At 45.5% G+C, this 27,855-nt stretch overlaps 1 protein-coding gene across 1 annotated transcript in view; it reads left to right on the top strand.

The window, feature by feature from the left end:
• LOC121545737 (plexin-A2-like) overlaps positions 1–27,454 on the top strand; it is a 294,265-nt gene extending 266,811 nt beyond the window's left edge. Inside the window, exons 23-32 of the mRNA XM_041856524.1 lie at positions 6,837–6,903; positions 7,102–7,248; positions 7,891–8,050; positions 9,623–9,726; positions 17,049–17,148; positions 20,936–21,126; positions 21,401–21,570; positions 21,799–22,011; positions 22,659–22,809; positions 25,915–27,454. Of these exons, the coding sequence (XP_041712458.1) occupies positions 6,837–6,903; positions 7,102–7,248; positions 7,891–8,050; positions 9,623–9,726; positions 17,049–17,148; positions 20,936–21,126; positions 21,401–21,570; positions 21,799–22,011; positions 22,659–22,809; positions 25,915–26,010 (1,399 nt within the window). The 3' untranslated portion in view covers positions 26,011–27,454. The remainder of the gene's footprint in view (positions 1–6,836; positions 6,904–7,101; positions 7,249–7,890; positions 8,051–9,622; positions 9,727–17,048; positions 17,149–20,935; positions 21,127–21,400; positions 21,571–21,798; positions 22,012–22,658; positions 22,810–25,914) is intronic.
• The last annotated feature ends 401 nt before the right edge of the window (positions 27,455–27,855 follow it).

Raw genomic sequence — 27,855 nt, 5'->3', positions numbered from 1 at the left:
GTGTAAAGGAAAGAATGAATGGGGCCATGTATCATGAGATTTTGAGTGAAAATCTCCTTCCATCAGCAAGATCATTGAAGATGAAACGTGGCTGGGTCTTTCAGCATGACAATGATCCCAAACACACCGCCCGGGCAACGAAGGAGTGGCTTCGTAAGAAGCATTTCAAGGTCCTGGAGTGGCCTAGCCAGTCTCCAGATCTCAACCCCATAGAAAATATTTGGAGGGAGTTGAAAGTCCGTGTTGCCCAGCGACAGCCCCAAAACATCACTGCTCTAGAGGAGATCTGCATGGAGGAATGGGCCAAAATACCAGCAACAGTGTGTGAAAACCTTGTGAAGACTAACAGAAAACGTTTGACCTGTGTCATTGCCAACAAAGGGTATATAACAAAGTATTGAGAAACTTTTGTTATTGACCAAATACTTATTTTCCACCATAATTTGCAAATAAATTCATAAAAAATCCTACAATGTGATTTTAAGGATATTTTTTTCTCATTTTGTCTGTCATAGTTGACGTGTACCTATGATGAAAATTACAGGCCTCTCTCATCTTTTTAAGTGGGAGAACTTGCACAATTGGTGGCTGACTAAATACTTTTTTTCCCCACTGTATATGGGAGCTGTAAAAATAACAATAGCTGTCCCCATGCTTTAGAGGTTTGTGGCTTTCAGTCCTGAAATATATACAGTTGAAGTCGAATGTTTACAAACACCTTAGCCAAATACATTTAAACTCAGTTTTTCACAATTCCTGACATTTAATCCTAGTAAATATTCCCTGTTTTAGGTCAGTTAGGATCACCACTTTATTTTAAGATGGTGAAATGTCAGAATAATAGTAGAGAGAATGATTTATTTCAGCTTTTATTTATTTCATCACATTCCCAGTGGGTCAGAAGTTTACATACACTCAATTAATATTTGGGAGCATTGGCTTTAAATTGTTTAACTTGGGTCAAACGTTTCGGGTAGCCTTCCACAAGCTTCCCACAATAAGTTGGGTGAATTTTGGCCCATTCCTCCTGACAGCTGGTATAGCTGAGTCAGGTTTGTAGGCCTCCTTGCTCGCACAGACTTTTTCAGTTCTGCCCACAAATTTTCTATAGGATTGAGGTCAGGGCTTTGTGATGGCCACTCCAATACCTTGACTTTGTTGTCCTTAAGCCATTTTGCCACAACTTTGGAAGTATGGTTGGGGTCATTGTCCATTTGGAAGACCCATTTGCAACCAAGCTTTAACTTCCTGACTGATGTCTTGAGATGTTGCTTCAATATATCCACATAATTTTCCTTCCTCATGATGCCATCTATTTTGTGAAGTGCACCAGTCCCTCCTGCAGCAAAGCACCCCCACAGCATGATGCTGCCACCCCCGTGCTTCACGGTTGGGATGGTATTCTTCGGCTTGCAAGCAACCCCCTTTTTCCTCCAAACATAACTGTGGTCATTATGGCCAAACAGTTCTATTTTTGTTTCATCAGACCAGAGGACATTTCTCCAAAAAGTACAATCTTTGTCCCCATGTGCAGTTGCAAACCGTAGTCTGGCTTTTTTATGGCGTTTTTGGAGCAGTGGCTTCTTCCTTGCTGAGCGGCCATTCAGGTTATGTCGATATAGGACTCGTTTTACTGTGGATATATATACTTTTGTACCTGTTTCCTCCAGCATCTTCACAAGGTCCTTTGCTGTTGTTCTGGGATTGATTTGCACTTTTCGCACCAAAGTACGTTAATCTCTAGGAGACAGAACGCATCTCCTTCCTGAGCGGTATGACAGCTGCGTGGTCCCATGGTGTTTATACTTGCGTACTATTGTTTGTACAGATGAACGTGGTACCTTTAGCCGTTTGTAAAATACTTCCAAGGATGAACCAGAATTGTGGAGGTCTACAATTTATTTTCTGAGGTCTTGGCTGAATTCTTTGGATTTTCCCATGATGTCAAGTAAAGAGGCACTGAGTTTGAAGGTAGGCCTTGAAATACATCCACAGGTACACCTCCAATTGACTCAAATGATATCAATTAGCCTACAGAAGCTTCTAAAGCCATGACATCATTTTCTGGAATTTTCCAAGCTGTTTAAAGGCACAGTTAACTTAGTGTATGTAAACTTCTGACCCACTGGAATTGTCATACAGTGAATTATAAGTGAAATAATCTGTCTGTAAACAATTGTTGGAGAAATTACTTGTGTCATGCACAAAGTAGATGTCCTAACCGACTTGCCAAAACTATAGTTCGTTAACAAGAAACTTGTGGAGTGGTTGAAAAACAAGTTTTAATTACTCCAACCTAAGGGTATGTAAACTTCCGACTTCGTGAGACAAATGTTTTCTCAGCATTGCTCTGTCCATATAGTTTAGCTTTAGTTAGAGCAGGGTATATGGAGTAAAACATTAGGGCTCCTGAGTGGCGCAGTGGTCTAAGGCACTGCATCGCAGTGCTAACTGTGCCACTAGAGATCCTGGTTCGAATCCAGGCTCTGTCGCAGCCGGCCGCGACCGGGAGACTCATGGGCGGCGCACAATTGGCCCAGCGTTGTCCAGGGTAGGGGAGGGAATGTTCGGCAGGGATGTAGCTCAGTTGATAGAGCATGGCCATTGCAACGCCAGGGTTGTGGGTTCGATTCCCACAGGGGGCCAGTATAAAAAAATAAAAATGTATTCACTAACTGTAAGTCGCTCTGGATAAGAGCGTCTGCTAAATGACGTAAATGTAAATGTAATGTAAATGAGTATGTAGCGTTGAGTTACTTGACACTAAAAGCATAAACATGCACACATACTTTAAAAGCAGATAGGATGAGCAAAGCGGGACAATAATAAGCTAATAATAGTATCCACCTATAATAAGGACACACTAAAGAGACACACAGGATGCTTAATGAAGATATACAGTTGTAGGTATACACTTTAAAGACAGCACTGCCCGAAGGCATTCCCACTCATGTCATGTAAGTACATTTGTGTGGGTGCCTGTGTGCGGCATGCGTGTGTGTTTGTGTGTGCGAATGCCTGTGTATATGTGTATGTGCGCTCATCGTGTGTGTCCGCTGACGTGTGTGTGTGTTGACCACAGACTTTAGCGGTGTGTGAGTGAGGCAATATTGGGGTAGCTGGGGGCCTAGGGACGAGGAGGGCTGGAGGGCTTCTCTCTCAGACAGGTCAGCAATAGGATCGGATGAGGCTGCTCCCATACTGACTGAGACCTTTTAATTATTGAGCCAGTCTCCAGCAGATCGAGTGCCATGCTAGCTATTTCCCCATCACCGCAGAGAGAGAGATTGAGAGGATAGTGAGAAAGGGGGAGAGAGCGAGTGGGAGGCAGAGTGAGAGAAAAGAAGCCAAAGGGAGAGAAGGAGGACGGAGAGGGAGATGGGGGAGAGAGAGATGAAAGCAGAGGGAGCGAGGCAGAGGAAGGGAAAACTAGGAGAGGGAGGATGCCGATGGGCACCAGTCTTGGCCACTGTGATCTTGTCTGAAGGTGTTTCTGGGTTACCAGGGTGCATTAGACATGCAGCACGCCTGTTAACATTGTAATTAGCATTTACTCTGCTCTCGCTTTCTCTCTCTCACACACACACACACACACAACTCTTTCTCTTTCATCACACATCTAGTTGAAGACGAGCTTCACATCAATAGGTCAGTAATTTACTAACTGCTAGTATTTAACTATTTTATCTATTCTTCGTAGATGTATAAATGATTGACCATTGACCAAACAAAGTTTTGTTAACCTTAAACTCACCCTGTTACTACAACTTAAATATAATACTACATATTGAGCTTAGGAATAGGCTACTGAACCCCATATTTCTACCTGACTATTTCTTCGTAAATGTCTCTCAGGGAAAGAAAGAGCAGGATCTCAATGAGTAAAGCTGCATAATAGGACTCACTACCTGAGGTCAGTTTGAGCTGGGTAGAAAAACAAACCATGTTGTATATTATTGGGAAAGTCAACAGAATGGCACAGTGTACACACAGTCACACACACACATACACACCACACACAGCAGACATAGACTCCTGTCTACGGTTATATTATGAGTGCAATGAGGGGGTGGCGATGTACTCATCCCTGCCAGAGGCCTTATGTTATGTGTGTTATTATAGTTTCACAGTAGCAAAAACTACAAGCCCATAGTCCACTCAGTAATCTAACTCCACGTCCTATTTCACCATATAACCATTAGACCAATACAAAGGAGCCAGAGAATAGCTTCCGTGTACGGCCCAGAGATACAGGCAAGGGTACATTGACAAGCCAAGGTCATGGCTTGATATATTCATACTTGCATGTTGTTTTGAGGATCCTTTTAGATTCAGAGAGAATGCTCTCCAAATCAATACTTTAGGTCTAAAAGTGTTGTTCCCTTCCCTGACTGAAGTGGAGTCTTTCTACCTGTGAGTCTACGGCCCAAAACATTAGATTGTTTTCCCCCTAAGAGCTTTCTGAACATGGTATCTACGTTTTGACAATCTGTTGACTTTAAACTACTTACTTTCCCATTTCGATGTGTTTATCTGCTTTCAAACCTTTTAGTGAGACAATTGTTTAGTTGTACGTTTTTTCTCTTTCTCTGTGTGTTTCTCTCTTTTTTTCTGTCTCTTTCTCACTCTCGTACTCTCCATCTCTTCACCTAGCTTTAACCCTTTCTGTCTTTCTCTACAGACATCCTTCATAAGCCTTGTGTACTCATTAATGATACATTGCATGAATCTCTCACTTCATCTCCTGTCCCTCTCTTTTTATAGCTTTCTATTTTCTCTCTCTCTCTCTTTTTATATCTCTCTGTCTCTCTCCCCCATCTATTAAATGGAACGACAGAGCAGTAGCTAGTTTCCTATTGCCTTGAGTCTTTTCACTCTTTTTCTCTTCTGCGTTTTTCTAATGAGATTCCCGTCCATGCGGAGCGCTGCTAGAATGGGTTATTAGGGAACTAGAATGTTGTGTTTAGCACTATCCCATTGTAAAGACATTCCACAGCCTACTAATCTGTCCCCCTCAACCTATTTACCAGCATAAAGCCCCAGTCTTAATGCACTATAGGATAATGAAAATCCTGATGTTCATTAATGAAACTCAATTAAAAGAGCGAGGGAAGTGGAGATGGGAGGTAGGAGGGATTGGGGGAGGAGGAGGGAAACAGAGTGAGGAGTCTCAGTGAACCATTGAAAGGCCCCCGCACAAAAGCATTTATTTGACTTTCCTTCCACGGGGACTTGCTGAGCTTATTAAAATGCTTAATCGCTTCCATTAACTTCTTCAGAATGGAGGGAAATGTGCACATTGTCCAAAAACAAAATATGTGTTGTTTTTTTCAGCTTGGAAACAGAGTATGGAGGGTCCGTATAATCGTTGAGGATGAAGCCTTAGTAGAGAGTAGTAGTTGAGATGAGAGAGGCAATAGGTGGATGCATGTGCGTGTAAGTTGGTGTGTTTATAGAAGAGGGCACAGTCATCCACTCCTTCAGCTGTAAGTATTGCCTCTCCAGCTCATCCTGCAGCTGAAATGGGGTGAATAAAACTCCACCTTCCATCGTCCTGCTGCATCCCACTTCAAATAAGCTGTCACTAAGTCCTCCATCTACTGCAGTGGTCTGCAGCAGTCATGAGGAAATAGCCTCAAGCAGTTCGGAATCACACATCAACCACACATCAAAACAAAGGGCTAATGTGGAGATAACCTCTAGCCTCTCGTCTTCCTCAGTCGCAGAAAAATGGGACACAGTTCTTAGACCGTCGTCTCATGGTCTTCTCTCCACACAATGACAAGCTAGCTAGCTCAATTATCCCATAATAACGCTAATCTCCCTTCAGGTCCAGAGTGTGAATAGGTGTAATCATCTCGGCTCTATTCACACTGTCTGTCCATTTGTCTGTTCCTCTGTCTGTCTGTCTGTCCTTCCTATTCATGCTTACCATAGGTTGGCGTGTTAAATACCTGCCTGTAATCCCCATCCTACCTTATCCCTCTCCTCAGATCAGCCCTGTACACCACTGTTACATTGTTACAGCCCGCCACCATTTCCCCGCCCTCAGACTAACGTAATCGTGGTCATTTACCGGCACATTTTCTCAATGCCCCACCTAGTAAATTGTCAACAAGCTCCTGTATGGTGTATGGCCCCTGCCTGTAGCTGATGGGGGTGCAGAGGGGTGTGTTATGGGGATGGGGTGGGGGATTTAGCAGGTGACATGCACCATGTTGTAAAGCAGCTCGGCGGTACTCGAGTACACGCACACACACACACACACACACACACACACAGAGATACAGGAAAATATGCTATTAGCATGTCCAGGTTGGAGGCTGTGGTAATAAGTGTCAGGGCTGATGTTGTTAACAGGTAGAATACAAACAGCTATCACACAGCTGGACAATAATCAACAGCTGTGTGTGAAGCTTAGGCCTGCGATGTGGAGAGAGGAGGGAGTTCGAGGAGGAAGACTGTGTGTGTTTATGCTTTCCCGGCATGGCTAGCCATCTCTCAGAAGATGTGTTGTGTTGGTATTCAGGAGGAGTACTGTTGGTCCTCTGGAGGAGATAGAGAGAGGGAGAGAGTAACCCTTTCATCTGTTTTTCATGCTTGTTAGCCACTCCTTTCTGTCTGCTTTTTGTTCTCTTTCTTATTCCCCCTCTTTCTACTGTTTGCTTTTTCTTCTAGTGACTCCAGTTTTATCCTCAATCCTCCATGTGCCCTCAATTCCTCCATGCTCCCTTAAACCTCCATGTTCCCTCATTCCTCCATGTTCTGCCATGAGATGATATAGGAGCTATTTGAGAAAGAAACTAAAAAAAACATTATTTTCCATCTTTCTTCAGAACGGAGTCTGTTGCAGAGAAGATGCTCACCAACTGGTTCGCCTTCCTTCTTCACAGGTTCCTCAAGGTGAGTCTAATGCAACCTCCAGTTGAGCAGTTTTAGTAAATCAGGGTTGTGGCAGTGAGAATACATTTTATGTCGTTAATCTGTGTGTTTTCTCTCCCTCCCCTTCTCTCTCTCTCTCTCTCTCTCTCTCTCTCTCTCTCTCTCTCTCTCTCTCTCTCTCTCTCTCTCTCTCTCTCTCTCTCTCATCTCTCTCTCCAGGAGTGTGCTGGGGAGCCTCTGTTCATGCTGTACTGTGCCATCAAGCAGCAGATGGAGAAGGGGCCTATAGACTGCATCACTGGAGAGGCGCGCTACTCCCTTAGTGAAGACAAGCTCATCAGACAGCAGATCGAGTACAAAACCCTGGTCAGTACCACTCAGGCAATCAGACAGAAACACACACTCACAAACAGTCAGACTCTACTGACTACATATTTCTCTTTCTCGCACACACAAACACACACACACACACACATACACACCATCATGTTTTGCTTCCCTCTTTGTCCTGGATAGCTAATGATCCTGTGGGTGCCAGTGCTGCTCCAACAGGAGAGCAGGGTTCTGTGGAGACAGAAACATGAGCACTAAGGCAGTCATAGGCAGGACATGACAGCGCTAGCTCTGATTGTTCTGACAGGGAACTGGGCTCATTACTCTGCTAATACCCCGCCAGAGCTGGAAATTGGTGTCCTGCCGAAGGTGTGAAATTAGATTTTGGGATGGTGGCGGGCATGGAAATAGTATTTTAGTGCCCGCTCCACGCTCCGGGCTGATGCTAATGAGAGAGGTCTCCTGAGAGGTGGACATCTAGACCGTGACAGGACCCCTCAACTCACACACATATTCACAGAAACACACGCGCACACTAACAGGCGTTGAAACACACACAGGCACTGACATAACAAACACACATACCTACATGCGCACGCACATATACACACACACACAGACCCCCCACACACACACACACACTAACCCCCTCTCCTCTCCTGTCTCCCCCTTCAGATCCTGAACTGTGTGAACCCAGACAATGAGAACAGTCCTGAGATCCCAGTGAAGGTGTTAAACTGTGACACCATCACCCAGGTCAAGGAGAAGATACTGGACGCCTGCTATAAGAACATGCCCTACTCACAGAGGCCCCGTGCTGTCGACATGGACCTGGGTAAGACAGAGATACACACACACACACACACACACACACACACACACACACACACACTCACAGGTAGATAGATACACACACATACACCCTCCCTAGTCTGTGGCCTGACTGACTGACTTAGGTAAGAGCTGGTCCACCATGCCAGGCCCACCCCTTCCCAGACAGTCTGACACCCCAGCCCTAGAGAGCCAACACCGCCTCTACCACCTCCTCCTCCTCCAGCCAATGCCTCCTCCTCCTCCTCCTCCTCCTCCTCCTCCAGCCAATGCCACCTCCTCCTCCTCCAGCCAATGCCTCCTCCTCCTCCTCCAGCCAATGCCTCCTCCTCCTCCTCCAGCCAATGCCTCCTCCTCCTCCTCCTCCTCCAGCCAATGCCTCCTCCTCCTCCTCCAGCCAATGCCTCCTCCTCTTCCCCGCCTGGAGCAGTGCCACAAAGTAATAAAGTCCAGTCAACAGAGGAGAAAATCAATGATCACTACCCAGTGATGTCCGACGCTGCCCGTCTATTTCCCCATCAACACCCTTATTATCTTTTCATTATCGGGTCAACGTGCCCCCTCCATCCCTCCTCTTGCCCTTTCCCCTCTCGCTTGAGTCACTTTTCTGGAAAGGATTTTCTCTCTTAGTGCTTCTCCGGCTACGTTTCTCCCACTTCACCATCACCGCGCCGACCGCGGAATGCGTATGGTTATGCAACGACGTATCACTGACACAAGTGCCGATTAAGCCGGCGAGGCTGACTGTGCATACATCTTGAACTTGTTTGTGTGTAATGTTTCATTAAAATGCAAGTCAATCCGGGCGCTGTCTCTCGTCTCCTAACCTAGCGGAGTACACAGAGTGCTCTGTGTGTCTGTAGAACAGAATGGCTGTTGATATAGCTTCATTTGGATAATGTGTTTTCTCAAGAGTCCTTTGGAAGCTCCTGATGTGTGCCTCTTCGCAGTGACACAGAAACACCAATCCAATTAAGTTGCAGTCAGGGAATAGCTTAAGAGTTTGTGACTCATCTTGCCTGAGGAAATAATGGCTGTTATAAACTGGGTGGTTCGAGCCCTGAATGCTGATTGGCTGACAACCGTGGTATATCAGACCATATACCACAGATATGACAAAACATGTATTTTTACTGCTCTAGATATGTTGGTAACCAGTTTATAATAGCAATAAGGCACCTCTGGGGATTGTGGTATATGGCCAATATACCACGGCTAAGGGCTGTGTCTAGGCACTCCGCCTTATTGCTTAATTATAGTACTCATAGAGACAGACAGAAAGACAGACAGACAGACAGGGTTGTGAAGCTCTTTATACTGTAGACCAGTGTTGTTCATTTGAATTGGTTATAGATAACTCAGCTCACACCATATAAAAAGGGCATTACAGTAAGATACAAAGGCTTCAACAGTTAATGGATAACACAGACTAGAGAATACTGTATGTGTGTATGTTCATGTGCACATTATCTGTGTGTGTGCGTTCGTGCATAGATGTGCTTGTGTGTGTGTGCGCGTGGGATTGTGTTTCTGGCAGTGTGACTGACGCCGCATCTCTTCTCTCTGGTTCTGTCAGAATGGCGTCAGGGGCGAATGGCTCGCGTGGTGCTGCAGGACGAGGACATCACCACCAAGATAGAGAATGACTGGAAGAGACTGAACACACTCATGCACTACCAGGTACAGTGAACGGATCTATGTTACGTATATCTAGACTGAACACACTCATTCACTACCAGGTACAGTGAACGGATCTATGTTACGTATATCTAGACTGAACACACTCATGCGCTAACAGGTACAGTGAACGGATCTATGTTACGTATATCTAGACTGAACACACTCATTCACTACCAGGTACAGTGAACGGATCTATGTTACGTATATCTAGACTGAACACACTCATGCGCTACCAGGTACAGTGAACGGATCTATGTTACGTATATCTAGACTGACCACACTCATTCGCTACCAGGTACAGTGAACGGATCTATGTTACGTATATTTAGACTGAACACTCTCATGCGCTACCAGGTACAGTGAACGGATCTATGTTACGTATATCTAGACTGAACACACTCATGCACTACCAGGTACAGTGAACGGATCTATGTTACGTATATCTAGACTGAACACACTCATGCACTACCAGGTAGGGTTACATCACATATACATATATTGCAGTTCTTTGTGTACAGTATCCATATAAGTCTCCACCTGGAGTTGAAGGGATTCAGCTACATTATGAACACCCATTCTAGATAGTAGCATAATGATAGTTTATAGAAATTTAATTACCCAGGCCCACTCAAATGTACTGTAGGTGAACTTTAATGTTGAGCAGCTCCTGACTTTGAGACGTTGAATCCTCCTCCTCCAGACTCTCATTAGAATTCACTCGCCTGGTTTCATCTGATCTGCATGACTCACACAGAATAGAGGGCAATTATTCCTCAGGTGGTGAGAGAGAGAACAGACACCTTCTATAAAGTGTCTTCCCTGGAGAGATACAGTCTCTCGCGCTCTCATTCCCGTCTTTCTCTCTCCCTCTCTCTCTATCTCTCTCTCCTCTGAGGCCCTCTACTCCTGCTATCTATATTTAATCTCCCTCTGCTCAGGGACTAGGCTGTCCTTTACCTGTTACCGTGGCAATTAGCCCTGCCTCGCGCCACACTGAACTTCTCTCTATATCTCAGACGCTCAGACTTGACCTGCAGTTCCCTGCCACCTTCATGGTCAGAGAGAGAGAGAGAGAGAGAGAGAGAGAGAGAGTGAGAGAGAGATGCTAGTCTTCTCCAGAGCACATGAATCTTTCAGCAGTGCAGAGGGTCAGCAGGCTCCCATTACTCAGACAAGGACACCATCTGCCCAGAGCTGCAGCCTTTAGATCTGGAGCCTTCAGCCGTGGTGCTGTGTGTGTTACTGAGGACTGGGTTCCGTCGGTCATGGAGGGGGGCTGGGGCTGCAGCCTTACCATGGGGCCTTTCTCTCTCAGACCTGCTTCCCCAGAGGAGGAGAGAAGAGGTAGAATCATTCACAAGGTGTCAGGGTTATTAGATAGGACATATCATAGTGTCCTTCATAAAGGACTTGGTCCCATGCCGATTTACTGTATGTACCCCCCTCTGTGTCTCCTTCCCTAGTCCTCTCTTTCCTTTTTCTTTCTTCTCTTTTCTCTCTTTTCCTTTTCCCTCCTTCACCCACAGATAGTAAACAACGGTCTCAACCTCTCTCTCTCCCCCCTTAGCACCTGAGAGTGCTCTCTATGGTATCGGTACTACTCTGAGTCTCTATGGTACTACTCTGAGTCTCTATGGTGCTACTCTGAGTCTCTATGGTACTACTCTGAGTCTCTATGGTGCTACTCTGAGTCTCTATGGTACTACTCTGAGTCTCTATGGTGCTACTCTGAGTCTCTATGGTACTACTCTGAGTCTCTATGGTACTACTCTTTGAGTCTCTATGGTGCTACTCTGAGTCTCTATGGTACTACTCTGAGTCTCTATGGTACTACTCTGAGTCTCTATGGTACTACTCTGAGTCTCTATGGTACTACTCTGAGTCTCTATGGTGCTACTCTGAGTCTCTATGGTACTACTCTGAGTCTCTATGGTACTACTCTTTGAGTCTCTATGGTGCTACTCTGAGTCTCTATGGTACTACTCTGAGTCTCTATGGTACTACTCTGAGTCTCTATGGTACTACTCTGTCTCTATGGTACTCTGTAATTGTTGATGGAAGACGTGCAATATGTTAGCTTCCATCCTCTGACAGGTCTCTCTGTTGTTGTTCTGTCGCTTTGTGTCACTCTCTGTCTCCTTCATTTGCCGTGGGAGACGCTGCAGGGTACAACGACACACACACACACACACACACACACACACACACACGCACACATTTGTTACAGTGATAGAGGAGCGTCTCTCAGCGCTCAATAGCACATCTGAAGCCTGCCTATTGATCATGGATCTGATGCCCTAACACAACACCACAACAGAGGAGACGCACACGGGCTGGACACGGGGTGATTGGAGGGAGGGGGGATGAGTAGAGACAAGAAAGCAGGGGAAGAGAGTAGATGGAGAGAGAAGAGGGGAAAGAAGGGGAGCGATGGAGCATCTTGTCTATCATTATGGCTGTGATGAACTAGGTAGCTAGGTGTGTGTGCGTGTGTGTGTGATGCCACTGGCAGCTGCAATGCCACTTCTGGCAAGTGTGCACCTTCTGGCACGAAGAGGGAGCACAACTCATAAAGGCCCAGATTGAGAGAATAGAGAGATGTAGATGGTGTGTGTTTGTGTGTGTGTGTGTGTGTGTGTGTGTGTGTGTGTGTGTGTGTGTGTGTGTGTGTGTGTGTGTGTGTGTGTGTGAAATATTTACATATGCAGAGTTAGTGAACCTCACCCCTGTGACTCTGCTAATTCTCACACGTAGGAGAGGAACCAGACAGAGACACATTCAAATTCATGGTCCTCCTATCAACCTTGGAAGCTCTGCTATTTATTTTCCCTACCACAAAGGAAATGGTCATTTACATACCCTGGATATGGAAATACTCACCTCCTCCTCACCTGCCTCCTCCAGCTGAAATTAAAACTTTAATGCATGCATTTAAAACGAGACAGACTGTACGGAAGCATCTTTATTCAGTAGCTACCTTTGCTACACTCTCAGAAAAAAGGGTACGGTTAGGGTACAGTATTGTTCCTGGGGGTACAAAAAGATTAAAATACAAATAATGTACCTTCAGTTCAGAGGTACGCACATTATCTCACATAGCACAGCGGTCTAAGGCACTGCATCACAGTGCTTGAGGCGTCACTACAGACTCTGGTTCGATCCCAGGCTGTGTCACAACCGCCTGTTACCGGGAGTCCCATAGGGCGGCGCACAATTGGCCCAGCGTCGTCCGGGTTAGGGGAGGGTTTGGCTCGGGGTGGTTTACTTGGCTCATTATGCTCTAGCGACTCCTTGTGGCGGGCCGGGCGCCTGCAGGCTGACTTCGGTCGTCAGTTGAACAGTGTTTCCTCCGACACATTGGTGCTTCCGGGTTAAGCGGGTGGGTGTTAAGAAGCGCGGTTGTTGTGTCCATGTTTCGGAGGACACATGACTCGACCTTCGTCTCTCCTGAACCCGTTGGGGAGTTGCAGCGATGAGACAAGATCAGAATTGGAGAGAAAAAGGGAATAAAATAAAAACCAAAAAAGAAGTGGGATGACAGAGAAGAAGAAGTACATTTTTGCCACTTAGATGGAACAGTGTGGTGGTACCCTAAAAACGCTAATTTTAACCTTTTCTAAAGGTACGGTTTTGTATCTGTGGACTACATGGTACACTATTGGCTCTTTTAAGGTACTAACTGCAAGGGTACAACTATGTACCTATAACTAATGGTACAATGACGTACCTTACAGGGTATCACTACAGTGAGAAAGCGTGTGAATGAATCTCCACAGACACACTTTCTCTCTCACATACACACGGACACACCTGGACTGTCGGGCCGGAGCAGGAGGAGAGCAGATCAAAGATTGATGAGATAGGAGAGTGCCTGGCTGGTTGCTGATTTTGATCTCTCTTTGTTGATTAGTCTTCCTCCTTGTCAAAGGGAGCTTTTCATCAGCCAAGCTCTTACCTTCTCTTTGTGCTCTCTCTATCTCCTACCCTTGCACCTCTTCCTCTCTCTATACCCCTCTCCTTCTCTTTTCATCAGCCCAACTCAACTCTTTGCACTCTCTGTCTCCCTCCGTGTATCTCTCCTCTACCTCTCACAATGTCCCTCTTACCCCCTCTCCCTCTCCCTCTCTCCCTCTCTTTGCCATCCTCCGAGGTGAGATTTTTAACCTTCCATCTTGTGAATAGCAATACTGGTCTAGTAGCTCCCAGGGGAGCAGGGCCTAGAACAGGCTAGACCAGAGGTGACACACTCACATCCAATTACCATATGATGGGTTTGAGTGGCATGAGACATAGGGCAAGATTAACAATTCAAATAAAAAACTGTGTGGGAAGGCTGGTGTTTAGAGCTGTGAATGCTTGCCTGTGTGAGGTGTTGGTGAAATCTTAAGCTGCAAATAGATCACTTCAAATGCATTGCAGTGAGGTGTTTGCAATTAAATTAATTGCATCTTTGGGAAAAGTGTAGTAATATGGTCAGATTTGCTTCATACTTACCTTGGTTTTTCCTTCGTCTGCTGAGCCTACGTGGATGGTAAGGGTTTTTCCAGGGGGAAATGGCTGCAGGAAATTACTTGTTCCCATCCTCCTGCAGTGTAGTGGGCTAAACTGTGCCAAGACATTAAAGCCCTGTCACTGTACCTCCATTTTGTGTTCTGACCTTGTGTTGTCCTACTGGTGTTGTTTTGTGGAGGAACAGACATGACTTCACCAGGAGCTCCAGTTTCTCACCACCCAGACAGAGAACCTGCACTGGGACGTTTTGGGTCTATTTTCGATCAACCCAGACAGACACTACGGATAGTTGGATACTGCAGAAAGGTATCTTTCGATCAATCTGATTCTCTGTGGCGGCTCGTCCCCTGTTGTCATCTGAACAAACAACGCCCCACAGGCAGAGTTTGAGTTTGAAAATATGCTCAGACAGAAAAGGAAATCTAGATCAACATTTTGGCAGGCATAGTGAAAACAGTGTTCCTCTGCTCTCCACAGATTCCTTTATAAGCCAAGAAAGTTGGTAGGGGGTCTGATGACAGCTGGTATTGCTGCAGATTGAGTCATCTTCTCATAGGAAACACAGTGGGACTCAACTCTCATTGCATTGTCCCAGCCAGTATACTTTTAGTAGAAAACTCTGAGTGCCTAGGCCTATTTCTATTTAGTTTGATAAAAACACAATTTAGATTTACCTTCAATGTATGTAGTGTACAAATGACCCAATAACCCTTCCATCTTAATATATTAAAAACTTGTCAGTTAGGAAGTTGTGTGTGGCTAAACTACAGCCCAGCGGAGCTCAGTCCAATCTGTGATAGATAGGCATCCTAAGCTAGGCTGGGGCCAGAGGATCAGGGGATGAGAGATAGGCAGGTGTGGGTGTAGGAGGGAGGACGTCTTATCACAGTGTAGCGCTGGCCCCTTATCACACCCGCAGGCCACTGTCAGGCTCACCTCACCTCCCTGCCTCACACTGTGGATTAGCCCTGAAGGACGAAGCTGCACGCCTTCAATCATCTACACTATCACCACAACCTATCGCTATCTCTAAGCTAACACAGCCCTTCTGTCAGACTCTATAACATAAAGGAAGAGAGGAGAGATGAAGAGAGACAATGCTCAGTGTAGAAAGGAACAGGTGTCACTACTGTCAGAGCTGGAGGAACGAGAGTAGAGGTTTCAGAAAAGATGGAGAGGGAGAGGATAGGTTAGGGTCGGGAGGAAGGAAGGAAGGAAGGAAGAAGAGAGGGCTTCACAATCCATTGCCGACGGCGGAAAGAGGTTCCAAAGAGCGTTTAGTCGTTTCCCTCTAAGAGGGACCCTGGCTGTGACCCCAGCTAATGGCCTGTTAGAAATTAGTGGAGGAGGGGGGTTTGAGGGTTGCTACAACGTGGGGCCACGTCATTAGCCGTGGAGTGCTGAGAGGAGAGAAGAGGGTGAGGAGGAGAGTAGAAAGGAGGTGACAGGAGAGGAGAGAAGAGTGACCAAGCTGAAGCATTAGAGAGGCTAACAGTGAGGAGGGGTCGGGGGAAAGCTTATTTCTCTCTACTCCTATATGACATGAAAATAAGGATTTTTCTTTATTTAAATTGTATCTCTGAGGTTTTCTTTCAGCCTGTGGCTGCTTGGTGATTGCATGTCCTTCTATTTCTCTCACTCTGAAAACTCAAATCCCTTCACTGGGCTGGCTGGAAATGCCAGAGAGGGCTTTGGTTGTTTGGTTCTCAAAAAGGAAACAGTGGTTTTGTATATTTGTGTGCAATATTTTGTTTATCCAGATTGAAAGAGTGCACACCCTCACAGCTGTGATTAGCAATGAAATGTACAGCAAATTACTGTAGAAAGTGGCATGGTTTAGAACACTAACTTTTATGGCTGTTGCTTGCTGAGACTGTGGACAGAGTCAGCAGTGTCTCGTCCATAGACAAAGACAGAGAGGTTGTCAGAGTGGTCCTGGCAGGTACAGAAGGGTAAAGGTGTCCTATAAGGAGGACTATTTCATGTGGAGAGAGCCCAGGTTGAAAGGATTCTCCTCTGGAGTAGAGCTAGATCCATCCTCCCATACCTCAGGGTAGTTGAGATCAATGGGAGAGATCAGACACACCAAAGAAACCTTTGTAAGAATACTGTAGACAATAGAGCTGGATTGGAGGGCTGACTCTTCCACTGTGCCATTCTTCTCTGTCACTCTCAATTGCTCTCTCTCTCTTTCTTATCATCCATTTTCCTTCCTTTTTTGTACAATCCCTCACCCCGTCCTCGTCCCCTCCCCTCTGAACTGCTTAGAGGAAGTGACGCCACCGCTGCTGTGATGACAGTGAGGCGGAGGAGGTTGTTCGCTAGACATGCCAGTGGGAAGCCCTCACTCCGCCGTGCTTTAGCTCCAGCTTTCTACCCACTCCCGCCTTCCCTCTGTCCTCTCCTCTCCTTTTTTCCCTAATGGCTGGGAAGTGATGGGAATGATGATGCGGATAATCGCAAGTACAGTCATCACAGAGGCATTTGAGTCGTTTCTTACAGAGAGATGCTCTTCAGAGAGAGACCACAGGGCTTTAGAGATGAGAGGAAGCTAAATGGAGAGAATGTGACACAGGACAGGGAGGGAGGGAGGGAGGGAGGGATTAATGGAGAAGGAGAGGAAGGAGATGTTGTGTCATGGCGTGTGTGTGAGGATGTGTTCGTATATCTTGGAAAGAGGCGGGGTGTGATAAACCAGCCTTGCAGATCAATGTGTACTGCATACGTACAACATGTTATCTGTGAGCAGTACGCCTGTAGGTGATTGAACATGTTCTCTTATCAACATTTTCTCTGTTGTGTTGTTGCAGGTGTCTGACCGCTGTGTGGTGGCTCTGGTGCCCAAACAGACGTCTTCCTACAACATCCCCCCATCAGCCAGCATCTCCCGGACCTCCATCAGCAGATATGGTGAGTACCATAGAATTACATAGAACATTATACATATATCTCTATGGTAAGTACTGTACTTAGCTCCTCAAACCATGGGACCATTTCAAACAAACATCATCAACATAAATATTAACATAGGAAGAGGAAGTCTGAGATAAAAGTGTTCAGTGTGTAAGCCTATGGGTGTGAGCAGACCTGATATACACATTAGACTTTAGATCAGTTTGTAGACATTTTAGCAGACTCTTTTGTCCAGAGCCACAATGTGAGCAAAAATAAAACCCTCCTAACTAGGACCAGCTCTGTTTGGAGCGTCTATGCTTTGCTGCGGAGGCATTGTTTACCGTACTCTCTCCTCCCGACGGTGTTTTCTGCAGTTTACCTCACAGCCCAGAAACTGCAGGGGTGGTAGAGGGATGGAGAGGAATAGAGGGGGAGAGAAAGAGTGGGGGAGAGTAGAGGGGGCCGATGGGAGACATGGAGAGAGGTGTTTGTTTTTACCATCAAGTATAATAATGAGGATGCCATACTGAGCCTGGAGCCAGGGTGTAATGGTCCGACACACACACACGCACACACGCACACACACACACACACACACACACTGGTGACAGTCACAGGGGTGAGCCACAGGGCATCCCATCTGGTTCCATGCCCAACCCCAACGGCAGTGTGTGATTGGCTAATTATTCACTGTGAATGATACTTCACACCAATAGAAAGTGAAAACGGAACACGGTTGGCCAATTATCAGGGCTGGGATTAGATGAGAACCCCCATAGGTTGTTTTCTGTCACCTGGAGACATGACCAATTGGGCCAGAAACACCATCATCCCTCTCCTTCCACTATTTACTAAGTCCTCATTTACCAATCACAAAACCACCAGTATATTGCAAATTAGCCCTGGACAGTCTCAGACAAACAATGAGGATGGTTTATGTGTAATGTGGAATGTGCAATAAAAGTCCTATAGGACTATTACTAATTCATAAAGATGGTGACGTTTACAATGTCAGAGAGAGCATTACCAACTCCTCATAAACACAGCCGCATTAAGAATGTACTGTAGAATGGAGTTGAAGGATGGGACTAATAACAAATAACAACAAATAATAACAAGATAACTAATAATGTAAGCATACTGTGTCCATAATAAGTATATAGGTTGTGTGTTGGGAGCTTTTGGGAAAGAAAGATATTGCATATAGAAGCCATCCGGATGGACATCATGAAAATGATTGGAGAGGTTGAGAGTAGAAGAAGTTCAGGAGCAAAAACAAAAAAAACAAATAAAATATAATTATTGTAAAATTTACTGTGTCCATAAGGTGTAGATAGTAAGTATAGCCTGGAAGTAGAGGCCTGGGCATTGTTGTTCACTAATTTACCCCAAGTAGGGAAAGGATGGCGGGGTTGAAAAGTAATAAAGGGGAGTATATATATAAAAAAAACATGGGGGATTGGAAGTGATGCAGACAATTACATTGATAGAAGTTACAATCTATCTGCAATATTAAGCTGATCTACCCCCCCAAAAAAAGAAAAAAAATGAATGTACTGTAGAGAGAGTGTGAGATACAGCAGTAATAACTACATAACCAACAAAGTAGTATTATACTCTAATGTAGTAGATAAGTATTACACTGTAATTTCTGAAACAGAGGATCTGAAGATTAATGGCCAACCTAAATGATCTAAAGTAAACTAAACACATTATGTTAGGTGTCTCAGTTTGGTTCAGTGGCTGGTAAAGCATACAGTATTATACAGTGGTTCAGTGGCTCGTAATTCATATAGTATTATACAGTATTCCATCCTGAACAGCATACTGCTTAAATCTGTTTTATTACAAAGAGCTTGGTCAATATTTGACCAAAGTGTGTGTATGTGTGTGTCTGCATCCCTGTGTGTTTGTTTTGTGCATGTGTGTGTTTTGTACGATGCTGCATCAAAAACAGCCTCTCCTCCTCTGGCTCCAGCCCGGTCCCCCATCAATCACAGCCTGGCACAGCGGGCACAGATGTGCCCCGACACCCAGCTGATTGATTCATATCAATTTAACATTCAGCATTTAGCATCTTGCCTCAATTTACCGTTCCAGCGCCCTCCCGGCCCTGAATAACCTGCTACACACTCCCCCCTGATGCCTCACACCCTACCTCACACACACAAACACACACACTCACACCCCTGCTACCCTCACACCCACCTCCGGGAGCGTGAAGCCTGTTGCAGTGGTGACTGAGCTGAAGTTGGGAGGAAGGTAGTCATCTGCCCTCCTGGAGAGGAAGGAGTAGAGAGAGAGAGAGGGGCAGGGACCTGCCAGTGGCTTAAAATGGGATTTGAGACCTCAATCCACCCCACTCTCACACACAGAGAGAGAGACACACACAGGGGCTGACAGACACACCCTCCCCCCCACCAGACTCAAAGGTCCCCAGTGGCCACCCTAGAGACCCTTCTCGCTGCTGCTGGTCTTTAGAAAATTCCACATAGAGCTGTAAGTCGCTGTAGAGCTCTGGGGCTTTGTTGCCCCACACTGCCCTTTGAAGACAGGTGAGAGGGATCTGACAATGATCTAGAACCCCTCAAGACCTCTCACACACTCAGTCAGACACACACACACCGCCACTGGGGAGGAAAGAACTGCTAATTAAGAACACTGGAGAGGAAGAGAGGAGGAGAAGAGGGAAAGTGCCATTCCTTAGTGTCAAAGGAATGAGGGAAAGGAGACGGGAAGGGAAGAGAGGATGGCTGTAGTGCTTTACATTTTAGAGATCTTTTGATGCATTGATTAAGACTCTTTCAACATGGCGACAGCAGGAAAGAGACAATTATGATTCCTTTTAAGAGGAACCCAGGAGAGCCACGTCTCTCTCTCGCTCTCTTTCTCTCTCTCTCTCTCCCAATTCAATTCAAAGGGCTTTATTGGCATGGAATACATATGTTTATATTGCCAAAGCAAGTGAAATAGATAATAAACAAAGGTGAAATAAACAATAAAAAATGAACAGTAAACATTACACTCGAAAAAGTTTCAAAGGAATAGAGACATTTCAAATGTCATATTATGGCTATGTACAGTGTGGTAACGATGTGCAAATAGTTAAAGTACAAAAGGGAAAATAAATAAACATAGATGTGGATCTCTCTCTCTCACACCTCTATTCAGAGAGAGGGATAATATGAAGGAGAGAGAGAAAGGGGAAGAGAGAGAGACAGAGAGAGATGATATGAGAGAGAGAGAGATGGTGGGGGGAGAGAGAGATATGAAAGAGAGAGAGGGGGGGCACTGTGCTGGCAGCTGCCACTCCTCCACTCTCTGGACTTAATGAAATATTAGAGGTGCATGGCTCCTTTCATCTGTTTAAACTAGTGAGAGGGAGCTGCTCCTGCAATCCAGAGGGCCAACAGACACGTATTGACATGGACGGACGGACAGACAGACAGATAGAGACCTAAAGGATTTATTCCCTTCATCACATCTCCGCCGAGCTAATATGAAATGATCCAGCGCTGCAATTTACTTTACGGAAAGGTTAAAGAGGAACAAGGGACCAGGAGTTTTAAGCTTTGTAATGAGACTACAGAGGAGAAGGGCAAATTAGACAGGAGGAGGTTCAGTGTGTATGTGGTGGGGGAATATGCGTGTGTGTTTGCGTGTTACTGAACAGGACAAGGGAATAGAGCACAGAACTAGGAACATAGTGGCTCATTTAAAAGTGTCTAATTTATCTCTCCCCTTCTCTATCTCTCTCCCTCCATCTCTCTCTCCTTCCCTCTTTCCCTCTCTCTCTGTCTAGATTCGTCCTTCCGGTACACAGGTAGTCCAGACAGTCTGCGATCCCGTGCCCCTATGATAACCCCTGACCTTGAGAGTGGGGTCAAAGTGTGGCACCTGGTCAAGAACCACGAGCATGGAGACCAGAAGGAGGGAGACCGTGGCAGCAAGATGGTCTCCGAGATATACCTGACCAGGCTGCTGGCCACCAAGGTAACACCCAGCTTACATATTTCTTTATGTACCAAGCGTTGTCCCTCCATATTTCAATTATACTACAGTATATATTTCAATTATACTACAGTATATATATATATATTTCAGTGGTTTTGGTTTACATAACTGGTGGTACGGTCCTGTATTTTGGATCCCATGGTTAGTGACAGACTTTCATCTGCTTAGGTTATTGCCTATTCATTTAGTAAATCAGTTGTTGTTTAGTGAGTTTATGTATGTCTGACCTGGTGTGTCCATTGTTTTTACCCAGGGTACACTGCAGAAGTTTGTGGATGACCTGTTTGAGACGTTGTTCAGTACCGTCCACCGGGGTAGCGCCCTGCCCCTCGCCATCAAATACATGTTTGACTTCCTGGACGAGCAGGCGGACAAACACGGCATCCACGACCAAGATGTCCGCCACACATGGAAGAGCAACTGGTGAGGAACCTGGAGGATGTAGAATAGGAATGATAGGATGCATCAATAGGCTGTATAATGTATGATGTGATGTGTATCAATCAGAGGATGATACACTGAGTCATCTGTAAGAAACTTTCCAAAATATAACAGTACTGGATTCTACCTGACTAATACTGAGAGGGGATTACTGAGAAAAAATACTGAGAGGGGATTCTGACTGACTAATTTCTGTGCCCTCTCTCTCAGCCTCCCGCTGCGGTTCTGGGTGAACGTGATCAAGAACCCCCAGTTTGTGTTTGACATCCATAAGAGCAGCATCACAGACGCCTGTCTGTCTGTGGTGGCCCAGACCTTCATGGACTCCTGCTCTACATCAGAGCACCGCCTGGGCAAGGACTCCCCCTCCAACAAGCTGCTCTACGCTAAAGACATCCCCAACTACAAGAGCTGGGTAGAAAGGTAAGAGTGAGACAAAATATACACATACAATTCTATTTCCTAGTTTTCTTACCCCTCATGAACAATTTTAGTCCTGGATACACTTGCAGTATGTTTAAGCAATAAGGCATGAGGCGGTGTGGTATATGGCCAATATACCACAGCTAAGGCCTGGTCTTACGCACGACGTAACACGGTGTGCATATATCACAAACCCCTGAGGTGCCTTATTGCTATTATAAACTGGTTACCAACGTAATTAAAAAATAAATGTTTTGTCATACCCGTGGTATACGTTCTGATATACCACGGCTGTCAGTCAATCAGCAGTCAGGGCTCGAACCACCCAGTTTATAATAAGTATTATATATGTACTCCACAGGAGGTTGGTGGCACCTTAATTGGGGAGGATCGTGGTAAGGGTTGGAGCGCAATAAGTGGAATGGCATCAAATACGTGGTTTCCATGTGTTTGATGCCATTCCATTCGCTCCTTTCCCGCCATTATTATGAGCCGTCCTCCCCTCAGCAGCCTCCTGTGATGTACTCGTAAAATGTGAGGAATATGTAGAAGAATGAGGCTCAACTTTCCAGCAAAGAATTCTGGTGTAGATTGTTTCGCCTCTCTGCATCTTGAAACTGAGTGCCGCCCCCTGTGTGTGCCTCCAGGTACTACGCGGACATTAACCGTCTGCCAGCCATCAGTGACCAGGACATGAATGCCTATCTGGCAGAGCAGGCCAGGCTCCACTCCACAGAATTTAACATGCTCAGTGCTCTCAACGAGATCTACTCCTATGTCTCCAAATACAGCGAGGAGGTGAGTCCTAACACACACACATAGACAATAATGGCCATTCTTATAACAGGCTAGGACATGCTACAGTCTTATCGCCTCTCCTCTTCAGTCAAGTCTAGTTCAAGGTCATTCCTAACTAATTTACAGTGTTTCAAACACTTTCAGAGATGCCAAGAGTTTCTCTGATCTGATGGTATTCATCAAAATAACCATACCCCCCTCCGCCACGTCACATAACCCATCCTAAGTGCCATATGCCCTGGGCCAGTGAGAGCTGTGGGTGGATGATATGTGGAGGAGAGACAGGAACAGCGGCTGTACAAGCAGCTCAGCATGCTACTCCATCCCCTGAGTGGTGTGAAGGAACACAGCCCTGTTCTCTCTCTCTCTCTCTCTCTCTCTCTTTCTGTGTGGCTCTCTTGAGCAGAATCAAGACGTGGCAGATGCCTTGTCTCAGATCACAGGGAGAGTGGAGAGGGGGGTTGAGGGAAAGAAAGAACGAGAGAGAGAGAGGGCAAAGAGAGAGAGAGAAAAATGGAGAGAGAAAATTTGGGAGAAAATGAGGGAGAACATTTGAGAGAGGGAGAGGGATGGGAGAGTCTGACAAAGAAGAGACGGAGAGAGAGAGAGCGAAAGAGAAAAGGTTCTGTAATGGAAACGTTCCGGATGTAATGTCAGCACCTCTTCTGAGAGCCATTAGTCTGACCTTTATATGAGACCACATTCACAAGACTAAGAGCCCACTCCCTCTTCTCTCTCCCTTTCTATTCCATTTATCTATCTCTCTTTCACTCTCTCCTCTCTGTTTCTCTCTCTTCTTCCCTATCTGCCCTAAGAGCTTGAAGCTGCTGCCACTAGAGCTAGCGCTCACTTCTACTCTCTCTCATTTTACCTCTCAGAGACCACCTCTCCTACTCTCTCTCGTTTTACCTCTCAGAGACCACCTCTTCTACTCTCTTTTTTTACCTCTCAGAGACCACCTCTCCTACTCTCTCTTGTTTTACCTCTCAGAGACCACCTCTTCTACTCTCTCTCATTTTACCTCTCAGAGACCACCTCTTCTACTCTCTCTCTCATTTTCCCTCTCAGAGACCACCTCTTCTACTCTCTCTCGTTTTACCTCTCAGAGACCACCTCTCCTACTCTCTCTCGTTTTACCTCTCAGAGACCACCTCTTCTACTCTCTCTCATTTTACCTCTCAGAGACCACCTCTTCTACTCTCTCTCTCATTTTCCCTCTCAGAGACCACCTCTTCTACTCTCTCTCGTTTTACCTCTGAGACCACCTCTTCTACTCTCTCTCGTTTTACCTCTCAGAGACCACCTCTTCTACTCTCTCTCATTTTACCTCTCAGAGACCACCTCTTCTACTCTCTCTCATTTTACCTCTCAGAGACCACCTCTTCTATTCTCTCTCATTTTCCCTCTCAGAGACCACCTCTTCTACTCTCTCTCATTTTACGTCTCAGAGACCACCTCTTCTACTCTCTCTCATTTTACCATCTCGCACTTTCTTCCCGCTTTGTTTCCTTCTCTTTTATCTCATGCTCTTCCCCCACCTCTAGCTTTCTTTCTCTCTCTCTCACACACACAGACACACACAAACACACACACACACACACACACACACACAAACAAAGACACACAGACACACACACATACACACACACAGACACACACTCATGCCCTCGCTCTGTCTCTCCTCTTCTCTCTCTCTCTCTCTCTCTCTCCGGGGCACAGTGTGAAAAGGCCCTTATCGTTGGCCGTCGGTTGTTTGTTCCATTCCTGGCTCCTTGTGCGGCCCCTCTAGCAGGCTAGCGCAGTGCTAAATGGATTTGTGGGATGGCGGAGGGAGGGAGGGAAGGAAGGAAGGAGGGAGCTGAACCTGCATACATCACAACAGATTAATAATAGATTGATATGAGGAGGAGAGGAGAGGGGGATGAGGAGGAGAGACTCCGCTGGGCTCTGCTCTGCCAGCTCTAAGAGCACTTAGGCAGATGAGAGGGAGACAACAGGCAGGGAGGCATGCAGTGTACTATGGGACAGGCTGCTGGAGCTATGTACAGACTGCAAACAGACCTTAAGAGAAACTAGTCTTAATTAATGTCCCCACAATGTTTTTAGAACAATGCCTAGTTATGAGAACATTGTGGATTCCTGGGGGTGCATAGAAACCTTTTTCATCCCTTTTTCTTGTCCACGGTTCACAATCACATACAATACATTTCTGTCATATAGAAAATGGAGAGATGTGCTGCATTAGCATTGATCCATACCTTTAATCAGTGTCACTTTATATTGACTCACTGTGTGGCATGGCCCGTACCTGTGATCTTATTGGGTATTATTTCTCCTGTTTGATATGAGCACATGAAAAAGCACCGCCAGCTCCCGCGTTGTCACCCTGGCGTACATACAGCGTGTTCTGACTCTGTGACACCGCAGACAGCAGAGAGGAGACCCTGTTGGTGGATTCCCCTTTGAATAACTTGACAAATGGCACGTTTTTACAGAGGGACAACAGCATAAGATGATACAGAGAAAAGGCATTTCATGAGTTGAATTCCTCGGTTATGTGCTACTCTCTCTGACAGAGACAATTATATTTCCTCTTTAATGTTATATTCAGGAAATAAAAATCCCACATGATCCCACCCATCCAACAAACAGTGAAGTGTGGATATTTTGTATGGTGACTGGCACAGACCAGAGTCATATATGAAGACTATATGAATGTGATCCCTTACTGTTGAGTCAGCGTTGACTATGGAGCTAACTCAGAGTTGTAAATTCAGCATTGCATGAGTTAGCATACTCTAAGCCAGTTGACATACAATGGACATTATGGAGTCCTAATTCAATTTAAGTCAATACAACTTCATTTATTCCCATCAGGGGCATTTAAGAAAAGCAAAGCCAAATTACAAATGTCAACGTCCTCCACATATAACACTGTAACAGACAACAGACATCACATTCCTCAATACATCTGTATGTCTTCCCTGGGTTGAGTATGAAATTGAAGCATATTATTGGCCTGGGTTCACAGTAGGTTGACTTCCTGGTTTGACTGTGTTAGGAGTGACACTAAAGCAAGTTGTTGTCCTGTCTTCCCCCTCCCAGATCACCATGGCCCTAGAGCAGGACGAGCAGGCTAAGAAACAGCGTCTGGCCTACAAGGTGGAGCAGCTCATCTCAGCCATGTCCCTGGAGAGCTGAGACAGACCACGGGATTGGACGACTGGACCGGCCCGGGATGTCTATCAGCCACAGCCACCCAACCAACAGTCCCGATACTCACCGTGGGGGGGACAACCAACCACCACTGACCTGGGACCTTTTAAATCCAGAAATAAAGAGTTTTGTTATTTTAATCAAATTTTCCTCCTATGCCATACTGCCACCAACTCACTAAAAGACTCCATAGGCTCTGGAGACATGGGTGGGGATGATGATAAAAGGTGGGACGACCACAGACCTCCATAAAGGCCACATGGCATCTTTCTTTCCAGCTTATATTATTTTGGGTTTGACGGGCAGTGTTGTGTGTATAGCCCTGAAGGAGAGAGATGTTGAGAGAAGGAACGAACAGAGGGGAGATGTTATAGTCTGCTGAAAATTCATATTAGAGACAGTGAAAGAAAAAGCGATAGCTAGAGCGATAAAGACTTCTCATGATGGATTCCAGAGATATTGTTGTTGAGTTTTGCTTCCAAATATATATGCTTTATTTTTGTATGTGTACATTTTGATCTTATCAGTTGCAGTGGAAACATCTTCCTCTTGTTACATATATGGACATTGTTGTACTGTACAAAGGCATAGGTTGTATTATAACAGGTCTTATAGGGTGCCGTGGCCATCAGAAAGACATGGTTCTATGTCATGTCTTCTCCTGCTCTCTGTTCTCCTCAGACAGTATTACCATTAATTATCGACATGATACTCCAGACAAAGTGGACAGAACCCAGCTCTGACTGTAACCCATCAGCCCACGAACCCACGAAACGCATCCTCATCGTACGAGAGCGAACGGACCTCAGAACGGACCTCCTCTGAAGGGGTCAAAGTTCAACCAGCATGCTTATCGACCCCAAACCCATGTACCCTGTGTGATAAGAGGAGATCCACAGGTCCACAGAGGGTTTAGGTTATAAGGACAACAACAACCAGCACCATACTGGTTTCTGTAAGACTCTCCTCTGCAGTAACGCCATCTGTATGTACTGTGAATATACAAATGCTGATGGTTGTTTTTCTTTTTCATTTGAGTTTGTTTTTTAAACAAAAAGAAGTTAGTTGAACTGAACTTTAATGGCAAGATAGATGACCAACTGAACATCCATCCAAGTCCCTTTACCCCTCTCACCATTATTTACCCTGCTACCAAATCCTCTATCTCTACCATAAGAGGGTGTGTGCTATACAGTCTGTATTGTAGCCGTAGTTGCCGTGGCTACGCTGCTCTTAACGTACAAATACCATAATATACTGGAGACTAGATTCTAGAGACCTGCTAAGCTGGGGACTGAGGCTGGCGGCAGTAGTGAAAACACTCCATTATATAACCGATGTTTGTATCACTTTTGGGGATCTGATCAAATGTGTGTGTAAAACTTGCATGCATCGTATCACATGTCAGAAGAAGTGTTTTCAAGGTCCATCTTTGTTTGTTTTTTAAGTGCCAATGGATCAGGCTAGCTGGAGATGGCCAGCGGCTAAATGCTAGCGAACTTAGTTTCCTACCCAACTATGTACCAACAACGTCTTTCCAAAAGAGAATAAGAAGCCTGTGTAGTGCCAAAAGATCCCGTCGTTTTAAATGATTCACTGACGTGTCAAAATCGGTTAATGCTTTACAGAGGGGGCCAGCCAAGTAGAGAGCCTCTAGAGAGGTGCTCATGTAACTGGAAGCTTGTGAACAGGCAGCAGGTATGAAAGCACGACAATAGCAGGCTCAGGAGAGAGACAGTTCTGTAAAATATATAGTTACTTGTCAAAAGTTGTCCTTTTTTTGTTTTTGGCAAGAAGAAAATATCTGAACCGCTAGCATGGTCAAAAGAG

Source organism: Coregonus clupeaformis, chromosome 30 (assembly GCF_020615455.1).
Source record: "Coregonus clupeaformis isolate EN_2021a chromosome 30, ASM2061545v1, whole genome shotgun sequence".
NCBI lineage: Eukaryota > Metazoa > Chordata > Actinopteri > Salmoniformes > Salmonidae > Coregonus > Coregonus clupeaformis.
Note: the sequence above shows the minus strand (reverse complement) of the source record. Positions and strands in the feature narration are given on the sequence as shown.